This window comes from Mesoplodon mirus (assembly GCF_964341445.2).
Source record: "Mesoplodon mirus genome assembly, chromosome: 4".
Taxonomy (NCBI): Eukaryota; Metazoa; Chordata; class Mammalia; order Artiodactyla; family Ziphiidae; genus Mesoplodon; species Mesoplodon mirus.
In genome coordinates, this window is record NC_138979.1 from 49,674,204 (window position 1) to 49,688,240 (window position 14,037).

Here is a 14,037-nt window from a genome sequence, read left to right on the forward strand (position 1 = left end):
TTTAAATTGAGGTATAATTGACATTTTCTTTCTTTTCTTTTCTCCCCCTCTCTCTCCCTTCCTCCTTCTCTCCCATCCTTCCTTCTGGAAACAGATTTACAAAGGTCTAATCAATTAAACAGCTAGCTGTTAATTGGCATCACTGGGATTTTTTTTAATTTTTAGAATTATTTTTCAAATTCTTTTCCCATTTAGATTACAGAATATTGAGCAAAGTTCCCTGTGCTATACAGTAGGTCCTTGTTGGTTATCTATTTTACACATAGCAGTGTGTACATGTCAATCCCAAACTCCCAGTCTATTCCCCCCCTTCCCCTGCTTAACCATAAGTTCATTCTCTAAGTCTGGCATCACTGAGATTTGAAAGGAAGTTTGACTAATTCCAAAGCCTACATCCTTTCCCCCTACATCCTCCTAATGCACGTAATGAAGCATTTGCTATCTACTGATTTTTATAAAATAAGTAAGAAGGCGTATGTGATTGTACAGTTAGTTCCCAGGATACCTATCACCACTTTTATCTGATTTCGGAAGCAAAGTCACCTTAACGGTAAGGTACCATGATCTCCATGTCATTGGCAAGTATGCTTTCTGTATCATTTGCTGCGAAAGACACTAAACCACGATGTTTTTATTTGTTACCTTAAGTACTGTCAATAATTCTGTGGTTAGTTGTAACTTTTAGTTATGAAAAAAATCAGCCAAGACGTAGTCAGCATTTTGTTTAAATACCGCATTTCACCAAGGAAAATAAAATAATGAGCTTTATGACATCGTTCGGTTACGCCAACAGACTGATCAAGCGAGTTCGAAGGGGAAGGTTCGGGGAAGAGGGGGCGGCACGGTGAGAAACGAGAATCTGAGCAAGCGCAGAAACAAACAGATGTTAATGGAGGCGAGAAGGCTACCGCTCTCTCACTTTGCGAACTGTCGTAAAGCCCCCAGTGTCGTGCTCGCTCGGTAGAGGAGGGATTGGTTAGGCGGCGGCGGCCGGAGAGCAGCAGCAGTGGCGGCGACGGTGGCGAGGTGATCGGTCTGCGCAGCATAGAAACGCCCGCAGCTTCGGGGAAGGAGTTCCCGTGGGACCAAATTAGGCATTCTGAACCCAAGCCGGGTCAGCTGGGCCGATCCAGGCGCTGCCGCTCGTACAGTTTTGGTGGCGGTGACAGACGCTGCTCTTGACTGTAGGGGCCTATTAGGCCAACATTCGAGGCGCGGATCACTGGCTCTCGACGCATCCTGTTCCCCACTTACATCTCCTGTCTTCCTTCCTGGGCCAGTGATTCCCGGAGCCTGGGAAGAGGGTTGCTAATGATTAAGGTAAGGAGGGCGGGGGGAGGGGATCGATTGGAGGCCGCGCGTGCGCGCAACGGGGGAGGGGCCGGGCTGGAGGGGGAGAAAGAGGAAGGGCTGCGGCCGCGGAAGGCTGGGGTCGGCGACCGGCCGGTTTTGCTGGCTCCGTAGTGACTTAGGGTTTGGGTCTCCGCAGAAGATTTAGTTGTGTTTGAGCAAAGCATTTGTCTACAGACACACCCACCCCCCTCAGTAAGGGTTGTGGGTGAAGGGATTTCTTTCCCTTTTTCGACTCTCCCTAGAGTCTTAGGATGGGGGCTGAGGACTGAGGCGTGGGAGTGCGATTTGACAATGGAGTGATGAAGGTAACCCGCACCCCGGGTGTTGGAGGGCGCTAAGTCAGCCCTGCCGGTTAGGGAGTTGCCTTCTTCTGTGATCAAGGAAACGTAGACCGCAGAACAGCTGAGATACAGACCCGTCAGATTTTGTATAGAGTTGGCTGGTTGGTCATTAAAAAAGAAGCTTGATATTTTTGTTACTGTTTTTAGAGAATTTATCAGAGTCAGTAACAATGTTGTAGTTGCAAATATTTGTTTTGTGCTGCAGAAATAGAGGTTTGTCACCATAGTTCTTAAATAGGTTATAGTAGATCTCTACAGATAAGTTTTTAACGCACGTCTAAGTTTTAACGTTTAAAAAATACCAGGAAGTATAAGGTATTCATTTAATTTGTTCATGTTTGTAGTGTGGGGTGATTCCATTGTATTGCATGCTTTCCTGTTTCTTGGTTTATGTGCAGTATGAGTTTAGAACTCGCTGGGGTGTTAAAATGCCAGCTGACATAGACTTCATTTTATAGTTCATAAAGCTTTTTGAACCTGACTTAACCCAAACTTTATTTCATTTGGTGTTTTATGTTTAATTTTCTTGTTTTAGGGACCTCTTCAACCAAAAAGAACAGACTGGGGAAAAGATAAGCTAAGGTTCCATTTCCTTTCCCATTTTTGTTTTTTGTGTCATTGCTTTCAAATGTTAGTATGTGATTAAGGTATTACATAGAAGTTTTATAATACTGGTTTTACTTGGTTTTATTAGGGTGAAAAATCTACATTTTGATATTTCATTACTATATGTTTTTTAGTAAAAATTTTCATGTCAATGTGAACCAGGTTATTTTTTCATACAAAACAGTAGTGTTCGGTCGTGTTTGTGAGACAAAACAAGTAGGGTGAGAAAGAAACCCTTTCACTCTGAAAAGAATCTTAAATTTTTTTTTTAAAGCCTTGAATTATTTTACTTTTGGCCATCTCTTGTCATTTAACCTTGGACAAATGACATCTCTCTCCTGTGCATTTGTTTGCCTCTACAATTCAGAGTAGTATTCTAAGAACTGGTGAAGGTATTTATGAATTGGTCTGAACAATATTGTAGGGAAACTAGGAAGATTAGAGTTTCTCCTTGTACATCAGGGAAGCTATATCTTGTGTGTATGGATCCTTCTGTCACTTTTTCCCTTTTGTTTGGTGTCTCTTGGTCACTTGCATATTAGTTCTTTCACTAGAGTTGGTTTTTGATGAAAGATATAGTAAAAATAATTTCATTTTGGTGAAAAATGCATTGCAGTGGAGGTTATACCTTGACAGATTTCACTTCAGTACTCTATTTCTACAGATAATTGAAAAATAGCTATACTGATCTTTAAGGTAAGAGGTCAGCAATTTACTCATCTAAAGCAAAGGAATAGTCAGCAGATATTCCTAAATAGTTATTTTCACTTTAAAATTTAAAATGTGGAATAAAAACCTCATTGAATCAAACCAATTAAATTTTTTAGATGCTTCTTGTATTATTTTGTCAAAGAGGGGTTTCTGTAACATGCTTTACTTAGAGCGTAATTATATGTGCCCTTGTTTTGACGTTTCCCCTGGTGGCTAGGATTTCAATAGGAAAAAAAAAGTGACAGTACTAAAAATGATGGTAAAGTATGTTATAACTTGACATTAACATTCTATGGGTGACATTATTATACATAAAGAGTGTAGGGCTAGAGACAGGATATCTGGATTTTAAATCTAGCTTTGCTTGCTATTCATTAGATCTGTGACTTGGTGGATGACCATCCATCCGGGGCTTCAGATCTCTCTCAACTGTTAAATGAGAAGTGTGGGATAGGTAACTCTAGTTTTCTCTAGGTCCCAATTTTAATGGTTTGCATTTTTAGTTAGGTGTTTTTGGTATTAATCGTATTCATCATGATCCAGTCCCCAGAAAGAAATGCTATACTGAGAGTATTAATTCCTTCATGGTATGTATATATTAGAGACTGGGGGGAAAAAACAAAACAAAACAAATGATTGAGCCATGTTTGTTGTTCTAGATAATGCTTCTGTCCCATTGTAGACATTACTCATGATTAGCTCTCATATGATACTAAAAAATGAAAATTTTACTCCTGGTAATGCTCTTTAAATCATCCTGAGTAATTTTTCTTTCAGAAACCCATAATCATTGTTCAGTGAATTTCCAGAAATGCATTTGAATGCCTTATACCTCTGCTCTTTCTTTGCTGCATCCCATAGTGTTTTGGTAACAGCTGGCCCAAGTTTCTGCAGGTACTCAATTTATACCATGACGTGAGCAGTGAGTGAGCTACAAATGTTTAAAAACAAATACTAAACTGAGCTTACATTTTAGATAGAGGTACTGCATTACTGTTTAATCATCCTGTAAGTGTTTATTGATTGTCTCATGTTCTTGGCATTATTCTTGGCCTTCAGTGAAGAAGGCACTCTGCCTTCATGCAGTGGATATTTTATTAGGGGAAACAATAAACAGAATAGCTTTATGTAGTGGTAAGTGCCATGAAGAAAATAGGGGCATGTAATGGAGAATGAATGAAAATGGGGCTCTACTGTGCATTGAGAGGTTAGAAAGGGCCTCTTTTTAGAGGTAATACTTGATTTGCGATCAGTGATTAAAAAGAGTCAGCCATAGTGGCAATCTGGAGGAAGAGTGCTGCAGACAAAGCACAGTACATACATTAGATTGGGTTTGATTCTGGAGAATCTACAATTGTGAATTAATTGTTTGGTTTGTCTGTTAGGCTTTTTCATAATTACTGATAGACAATTGTAAAAGGAAGGTTAAAAATATTTATGTGTAGGGCCTCCCTGGTGGCGCAGTGGTTGAGAGTCCGCCTGCCGATGCAGGGGATACGGGTTCGTGCCCCGGTCTGGGGGGATCCCATATGCCGCGGAGCGGCTGGGCCCGTGAGCCATGGCCGCTGGGCCTGCGCGTCCGGAGCCTGTGCTCCGCAACGGGAGAGGCCACAACAGTGAGAGGCCCGCATACCGCAAAAAGAAAAAAAAAAAAAAAATTTATGTGTAGTAACCAAATGTAATGTGTTGACATTGTTTAAATCCTGACTCAAACCAACTGTAGAAAGTAATTTTTGAAGCACTTTGGAGGAAATTTGAATGTGGATAGGTATTAGATGATTTCAAGGAATTACTGTTAGTTCTGTGAGGGAAGCTAATGGCATTATGTTTATGTAAGAAAATGCCCATTTTTAGAGATGGAGACTGAAAAATGAGGAAGAGAAATTTGGTATTCGTTTAAAAATACTTCAGAGCAAAGAAAGGATGGGAGAGATGAGTTAGATGAAGCAAGTGTGGAATAATCCTGATAATTGTTGTATTGGAGTGATAGGTATATGTGTAGTAATAATATTGTTCTCCTTTTGTGAGGTTTGAAAATGTTCTTACTTTAAAGTGCACTTAAAATAATTTATACCCTATTTAGATGTCTTCTCCTTTTTTTTCTCTTTCTCCCAGTTTTGATAAAATGTAGACTTTTGTTCCTCTTTCTAAACATTCATCGAGAGTCCCTCAGTGTGGACTGTGTTAACATGAAATCATAGATTTCTGTGTTTTCCTGAGGGTATACAGGATCAGCATCTTAGTGTTTATGTGGTTACTAAACAAATATTTTTCTTGGGACATCCCTGGCGGTCTGGTGGTTAAGACTCTGTGCTCCCAATGCAGGGGGCACAGGTTCAATCCCTGATTGGGGAACTAAGATCCCGCATGCTACATGGTGTGGCCAAAAAAAAAAAATTGTTTTTTTCTTTTTCTAGAGAATTGAGAGTTTAGGAAGTTCTGTATGCAGCTGTGTGCCAGTCTGAGTCACTGTTGTATTCATTTCCCGTATTCATATGTGCTATAGGACATCAGAATAAATCACCTTTTTACTTTACCACCTTTTGACATCCCAGTTTGCCTTTATTTAAATTTTTTATTTTGAAATAATTTCAAACCTAAAGAATTTCAAACCTAAAGTTTAAAAAATGGTACTGAGAACTCTTCAATATCCTCTAGTCAGATTTACCAGTTTTTGAAATTTTGTTGCATTTGCTTTAATGCTCTTTTCTGAGTCACTTGAAAGTAAATTGAATGTATTATACCCAAGTCTCTAAATATTCACTGTGTATTGTATTCTTTTGCATTATCACAATACAGTTACCAGATTCAGGAAATCTAACATTGATAATACTATATTATCTAATCTATCTAATCTATAGCTCCTATTCCAGGTTTGTCAGTTTGTCCCAGTAATAGCATTTGTTCCTTTGTAGCATTTTCCCCATAGGACCCAGGCCAGGATTGCAAATTGCATTTAGTTGTCATATCTCTTCAGTCTCCTTTCATCGGGAACAGTGTCTTAGCCTTTCTCTTTCATTGTATTGACATTTTTGAAGAATACAGGCTATATATTTCATAGAGTATTCTCAATTTGGATTTGTCTGATGTTTCCTTGTAATTAGATTTAGGTTATGCATCCCCAGCGGGGGATTTTGTATCTTTCTCAGGGTATGATATTGAAGTACCTGTTATCAGTCTGCCCCTCATTGGTGATGTTAATTTTTAGTTACCTGGTCACGGTGTTGTCTGGTTTCTTCACAGGAATGTATAGTTATTATTTTCCCCCTCTCACCTAATAAGCAGTCTGTGGGGATAACTTTGAGATAGAGCATATATCCTGCTTCTAATCAGATCTGTATTTTCATCAAATTTCCCTCCTGGATTTAACATCCATTGATGATTCTTGCCTGTGCTGATGTTTATATTGATGGTTGCAAAATGGTTATTTTCTGACTCCGTTTCTTTATGTCAATAGGCGTTCTGTTTTAAGGCAGAAGCATCCTTTTATCTATCTATTATCAATACTTCCTATCTTACTCAATGGGTTATACTCCATTACTGCCTTTATTTATTTTGATGATCAGATTGTCCCAGGTTTGTCCAGTGGGAGCCTTTCCACCCTGACTTCTATGTCTTTTTGACATACCCTCATAATTTTTTTGGAGTATTTCCTCTCTTTTTGCACATCTCAGTCCTGGAATCAGCCATTCTCCAGGGAGCCCTGGGTCCTTACAGCGGGGAATCCAATTTGCTTTTGAGTTATCTATTTATATATAGAAATAATCTCTTCTTTTCTGGATAAGGACATCTTTTGAGAAACTAAATTTAAATTAGACTTTGATAGTGGGTTTGTATTTCTCTGAAGATTTTGTTTATGAAGTAATTACATAAGATTTAGCAATTATATTTACCATAAAGCAATTATTTTATTCTTTTCTTTTTCAAATACATAAGTTCTAATTTGATCTTAATCGTGATCAAATGAAATAGAAGAAAAAAGGGTTATTTTATTTTATGTTACCTTGTGTGTGTGTGTGTATGTATATGTGTGTGGGGAGGGTTTAACCACTTAACTGTTAAAAAATGACTTAAGGTTTATATACTTAACTGTTGTTTTTTTTAATTTATTCTTTTATTTTTGGCTGCATTGGGTCTTCATTGTTGCGCGCGGGCTTTCTCTAGTTGTGGCGAACGGGGCGCTAATGTTCATTGCGGTGCGCGGGCTTCTCTTTGCGGTGGCTTCTCTTTGTTGTAGAGCACGGGCTCTAGGCGCACAGGCTCTAGGCGCGCGGGCTTCAGTACTTGTGGCACTTGGGCTCCGTAGTTGTGGCTTGCGGGCTCTGGAGTGCAGGCTCAGTAGTTGTGGCTTGTGGGCTCTAGAGCGCAGGCTCAGTAGTTGTGGCAAACAGGCTTAGTTGCTCTGCAACTAAGTCCTCCCAGACCAGGGCTCAAACCCGTGTCCCCTGCATTGGCAGGCGATTCTTAACCACTGCGCCACCAGGGAAGTCCCTCCTTAACTGTTTTTTTTTTTTGCGGTACGCGGGCCTCTCACTGTTGTGGCCTTTCCCGTTGCGGAGCACAGGCTCCGGACGTGCAGGCTCAGCGTCCATGGCTCACGGGCCCAGCCGCTCCGCGGCATGTGGGATCTTCCCGGACCGGGGCATGAACCCGTGTTCCCTGCATCGGCAGGCGGACTCTCAACCACTGCGCCACCAGGGAAGCCCCCTTAACTGTTTTTAACTGAGTCATCAGACATTTTGGTTTGAGGAAATTGTTGCTTTTTAACTAGCTTTTTAAATGAAAATGTTTTTATTGTAATATAGAATGATATTTCATATAAGAGTGGGAACTCAAAGGCACATTATTCCAGGCAGTTATTGTAACATCTTGGTATATTTCACAGCCATTCTCTCACCTTTGCATTGGTGTTTGCTTTATTTGTCTTTTAAACTTAACTTTTAAGTATTTTTCCTGGCAGTATTTTGAATGATTTTTATTTTTGAACCAATTGACATCTGTACATGGTTTAAAAGTTAGTTCCAAATGGCCTATAGTGAAAAAAACAGCAGTCCCCTCTGCTACCCCTCCTAATCTCCTAGTTCCACTTCCTAAGTGGGAACACTTTCAGCTCTTAAAAAATTTTTTTTCTTTTGGTATTTACCTTCATATTTCTAAATAATATGCTTATGTATCTACTTAGCCACTTTAGATGTCAGTTTACATTTTTTGTTTTTTTAAATAATTATTTAATTTTTTAAGATAAAATACATATCAATACAAAGGATACTAAATTCACAGGGTACAAAGGGTATACAGGGAAAGATAAGTCTTCTTACCATCCCTGTCTTCCCACCACCCAGTTCTTTTCCCTGGAGACATATTCCCTCTTCTTAGTTTATATGTATCCCAGGGCAGTGGTTCTCTGTGGTCTGTGGAGTCTTGAGGGGGGGTCTTCAAATGTTTCAAGTTATCTGTTGGTCTGAAACTATTTCATAATAGCACTAACTTCTTTGTTACATTTGCACCGTTGACATTTGCACTGAGGGTGCAAACACAGTGATGGGTAAAACTACTGGCCCTGCAGTGCATATCAAGACAGTGGCAAAAATTGTACTAATAGTCGTATTCTTCATCACTAGACATTAACGGTTGGGGGAAAATCCTGGTTTCATTTAAGAATATCCTCCATGAAGCAGTAAAACTTGTTAATTTTATTAATCTTGATCCTTGAGCACATGTTTTTTTAATATTTCATGTGACAAAATGAGAAGAATGTTATACGACACTTCTGCTGCATACCAAAGTATGATGTTTGTCTTGAAGAAAAATATTTGTGTGATTGAGTTGCGAGCCCAACTAGCAAACTAGTTACTTTTTTCATGGAACACTATTTTTACTTGAAAGAATGACAAACTGTAGTTATTTAAACTTGGGTATTTGTACATATTTTCTCAAAAATAAATGAAGTGAGCCTGTCACTTCAGGGAAAACAACCAACAGAATTTATTGCCAGGATAAAATTAAGGCTTTCAAGCAGAAATTAGAATTTTGGAAAACATATCTGCCACTGTGATCTTGGCAACGTCTCAGGACCTTGCTGATGAAATTGTTGGTGATATTAACAAATGTGATTTTTTTAATTTGCTGTGTTATAATGAAATGTGTCATTGTTTGGAAGATATTCATAACTCGGTGGACCAACTTTTTTCAAAAGATCAATGCGTGATATTAACAGAATCATGCTGTGGGTATAAGGGCCTACTTAAGTGGAAGATAGATCAATAGTTTTTTTTTTTTTGATCAATAGATTTTAAATGAAATGGTCTGGAAAGTTTCATTGATATGGTTTCAGAGTCCACCTTGCAACTAACCTTTACAGAATTACGCTTGTTAAGTTTTGGCTTAATATCAAAGAAGAATAATATCCACACTTATCTGAAAAGGTTATTAAAAATATTCCTTCTTTTATCAACTACATATTGGTGTGAAGCTGGAATTTCATTTTAGATTGACTACAGAAGCAGATATAAGAAATCGGGTTTCTCTATTAAACAGATTTGCAAAAATGTACAGCAGTGCCATTCTTACTAATTTTTTTGGAAAAATACATTCATAAATGTTACTTGTTAGCATGGAGTGGATTTACCTTTGCTGATTTTAAATAAAAAATTTAAATTTTTACCAACTTTCCTTTATAATATTATTACCAGTACATACTGGTAAAATAAAAGCTCTTTGAGTTCCTCAATTATTTTTAAGAGTGAAAAGGGGTTCACAAGTCAAGAAGTTTAAAAACTGCTGCTACAGCTGGTTAATCCAGAGGGTTAAGCAGTTTTAAGCATTACCTTTTGACTGCTTATGGAAAAGGAGTTCACACTTCTCTCTTTACCGTTTCTCCCAATATAGTTGTATCACAATTTTAGATTATTTTATTTTATTTCTTTTGTTTTTCAAAAACATACTTCATATTTACTCTTTTATTATATAAATATCAGTTTAACCTTTTACTGTAAGAATATAAATGTTTTAAGAGAGGCTTTGTTATTCTTTATACAGATTCACAGTCAATTAATTGATAAAGGTCTCTGGGTTTCTTTAACTCCACGGTCTAGTATGTTGCATATTTTATTTTATTTATTTATTTATTTTTTTAGGAAGTGAAAATATCTTTACTTGTAGGTAACGTGATTGTGTATGAGGAAAATCTGAAGGAATCTATAAACAAATCATTAGAATTAATTAGCAAATTTAGCAGGGTCGATACAATATATCCATATACTAGTAACCATTAAGCAATGAATTTTTTAAATGCCATTTATAATAGCATCAACAAATTGAATACTTAATGACAGATGTACATGACATCTGCACTGAAAACCACAAACCATGGCTGAGAGAAATTAAAGGGGGTCTAAATAAATGTGAAGATGAGTCACACTCATGGATTGAAGATTCAGTATTGCCAGTTCCCCTCACATTGATCTATAGATTCATTGCAAGTCCGTTTCAAACTCCACTGTAGTTTCTTGTCACAATGTCCAAACTGATGTTAAAATGGATAAAGCAGATCAAAGGATACAATGTTGCACATTTTAAATAACAATTCAGCATATATTTACTGAATGCCAACTATGTGTTCAACACAGTAATGATGAAAATCAAAGTCTTGGCCTTAGTGGGAAAACAAGTAAATTTTACAGATGGTGATTATGGAAATAACTGGGCTGGAAAAAGAAGATGGGGGTAAGGTTAGCTTTTTAAGTATAAGGTGGTCAGGGATGGTCTCAAGGATAAGGAAACATTTAAGCACAGACCCAAAAGAAGCAGGTAGGAGAGCCTTATGGATATCCTGGGGACAAGCATTCCGAGCAGATTGAATAGCAATAGTATGCTTGGTCGGCAGAGGAATAGCCAAGAAGCTGTTGCGGCTGGAGTGGAGTGGAGGAGAAAATGGTAGTCTCTTAGGACAAAGGTAGAAAGGGTTTATGTCCTTCATTTTTAGGAAATGTTCTTGTATTAGCTTTGATAACTACTTAGTCATTTTTTCCTCTGTTCTCTTTTTGGAATTGCTTGGAAGTCAGATGATTGGATTTTGTTGCTGTTTCATACTTGCTTTTAGTTCCTCTGTGTGTGTGTGTGCGCATGCACATATTTTAAAAAAATGCTTATTGTGTGCCATCTCCTTTTCTTCCCACTCCCCTTCTTTCTGTTCTTTGTACATGTTAGGCCTGTTCCTGCTACATGATCTTTCCTTACTGTTTCCCCCTGCTAGGAATGCTCTTCCTCCAGAACTTCGTGGCTTGGTTGATTGGTGGCTGGTTCCTTCTCATGATTCGTGTCTTTAGTTTCTTAGTGAGGAGACTGTTGATGGTTAACCTTTACCATTTGTTTTATTTCCTTAAGAGCACATATTTCTAAAATTATCTTGATTGTTTATTTGTCTACTTGTGTCTTATTTGTTCTCATTTGCATGCAGTTTCCATGAGAGACTTTCTGTGTTCTGTTCACTGCTGATCCCAGTGTCTAGAATGGTGCCCAGCTTGTAATGGGCTCTCAATAAATATTTATTGAATGACCACAATACATAAATAAATGGTAGCTAATGTATTATCAGTGATATTGTATCTTCTAAAATGTTAATAAACTACTGTAAAATTCATTTCTGTTACCTGTTTCCAGATCCTGATCTGATTTCAGATGCTTGGGATAGAAAAAGTTTGGATAACCTGACTTGTAATTATCCTGCTAGAACTGAATAGATCTTTTCTGAAACCTTCTTCCTAGACTTGCATTTACCCATTTTATTCCAGTGTGAGTGAATATTTTTCCTCATAGATAGCAGTTCTGGGTAGCAGTTCTAATGCCTCGACTTACTTTTCAGTCATCTTCCTTTATCTTGAACAAGTTTCAATTTAAAAGATTTTCTTCTTTTTCCTCCTGTCATCTTCACTAACCCTCAGTTGCCTCTTTTTCAGTTGCCACTTTCTTCCCCAACAAGAAGTCACAGTTTATGTATATTGAAACCAAAATTCTGAAGATTGCCCAAAAAGTATATGAGTAAATGTTTGTAGGCTAGACATGTATAGGAATCCACATTAAGGTTAGGATTACTGTATTTATCTAGAATTTGAAATTCTTGGAACAGGGTAACATCTTAACTATCTTTTAAATTATCACCTTGAGCAGTGACTGGTAGCAAAAAACTAAAAAAGGTTTATTGAGTAAAGTAGCTGACATTAGTATACTGGATAATAAGTCCTTGGTTTCCCCAAACCAGTACCCTGGGATTGTTTAATAGCTTGCTGTTTTTGCTTTTTGCCACAAAGATTTTCACTTGCTGTCTGAATACACAGATTCAAGGAAGACAAAAATGTCATTTGGTCCAAATAATCTTGGAAATCCCTAAAGTTGCCCATAAAATATAAAATATAGATATACAGTCTCTGAAAGTCCAACACATCCTATTTTTCCTTCAGTGTTGGAACAAATCACGTTTCATTGTTAAACACTAGATGAAGTTGTAAGCTATGTTTGTGGTCCATGTTATGGGAAAAATAAATGGCTCTAAACATTAGAATCTGACAGCACAGCAAGATGCTTATATCACGAGAGGCACATGGGAAGTAAGACCAACTAGAGAGTAGTAAAATATTACCTTTTTGTGTTCATTTTGGGCATACACTCATTGAGCAGAATAGCAGGCATAATCTATATGGTTTAAATTATTTTTTTTCTTCATATAGTTGAATTTATATTAGTGTGCTCTCTATCTAGAGGTGTTCCCCTATCCAGTTTTCAGCCTTTACCTTCAGTCATTAAAGTGTCAGTAACTCTTCCTGGTTTTTCTCTTATGACTCTTTTTCTCATTCTTTAGAACATACTATTTAATTAATATTCTCCAGGTTACATATTTTGCCCTAGATCACATAGGTAGAGCAAAAACAACTTTTATCTAAGTACACTTGGACTTCATTCAGGGAGAAGTTGTTCCCTTGGACACTTTTGCTCAGCATATTAGCTCTTACAGTCTCAAAGTAGCTGCCATCTTTTCTAATCTAGTTTTCTGTTTTATTTTTATTTTGTTACCCAAACCTTTGCTTTGGGGCTTTTAACAACTCAGGGTTTTGGTCTGATCTGCAAGAAGAATTTGAGGTTCTCTCGAATAAGACTAACTTGAAGTGGGTGTACCTACAGAACTGAAGGCCTGCCAAAAAAAAAAAAGAAAAATTCATTGGGGGCAGATTGTGGACTTTTTTGCCAAGATGATTTCTAAAAGCTAGTTGACTATTTAGCTTTAAAAACAGTAATGAAAGCCAGTATGTGCATACATTATTTTGCTTAAAATTTATAACCTTTTGAGGTAAATATTTCCATTTTTCAGATGAGGAAATTTAGGCACAGGATGGTTAGTAACTTGATGAAGACTCACAGCAATGATGGAGTTGAAGGGATTTAAGTTCATTAGGTTTTGAGTCACATGAGAAAGGAATTCCAAAATTCCTAATATGCTGAGCAAAAGTGTCCAAGGGAACAATTTCTCCCTGAATGAAGTCCAAGTGTACTTAGATAAAAGTTGTTTTTGCTCTACCTATGTGATCTAGGGCAAAATATGTAACCTGGAGAATATTAATTAAATAGTATGTTCTAAAGAATGAGAAAAAGAGTCATAAGAGAAAAACCAGGAAGAGTTACTGACACTTTAATGACTGAAGGTAAAGGCTGAAAACTGGATAGGGGAACACCTCTAGACAGAGAGCACACTAATATAAATTCAACTATATGAAGAAGGGCTTAATCTGAATTTCTGTAATACCTTTAATGAAAACAGTAAGCTGTATTTTTATTTCCACTGGGCATGGCCTTTGTCAAGAGAGAGGGAAGGGTGGTGTTATTTTATTTGGATGGTGTGATTAGGAGGGACTTAATTTTTCTGTGCTTTTTCTGTGTATTCTAGATTTTCTGTAGTGAAGATATTTTAAAAATCAATTGAAGTATAATTTATAAAAAGTGTAAGGCACACATTTTACTGTACAGTTCAGTGAGT

The 14,037-nt window shown here is 37.4% G+C and overlaps 1 protein-coding gene across 5 annotated transcripts in view; it reads left to right on the top strand.

The window, feature by feature from the left end:
- The first annotated feature begins 767 nt into the window (after positions 1 to 767).
- RNF111 (ring finger protein 111) overlaps positions 768 to 14,037 on the top strand; it is an 82,750-nt gene continuing 69,480 nt past the window's right edge. For 2 of the 5 annotated variants that reach the window (XM_082617290.1, XM_082617291.1), the window contains exons 1-2: positions 768 to 1,320; positions 2,230 to 2,276. In XM_082617290.1, coding sequence (XP_082473416.1) covers positions 1,312 to 1,320; positions 2,230 to 2,276 — 56 coding nt within the window. In that variant the 5' untranslated portion in view covers positions 768 to 1,311. The remainder of the gene's footprint in view (positions 1,321 to 2,229; positions 2,277 to 14,037) is intronic. The other 3 variants (XM_082617292.1, XM_082617293.1, XM_082617294.1) reach the window with 2 other exon arrangements.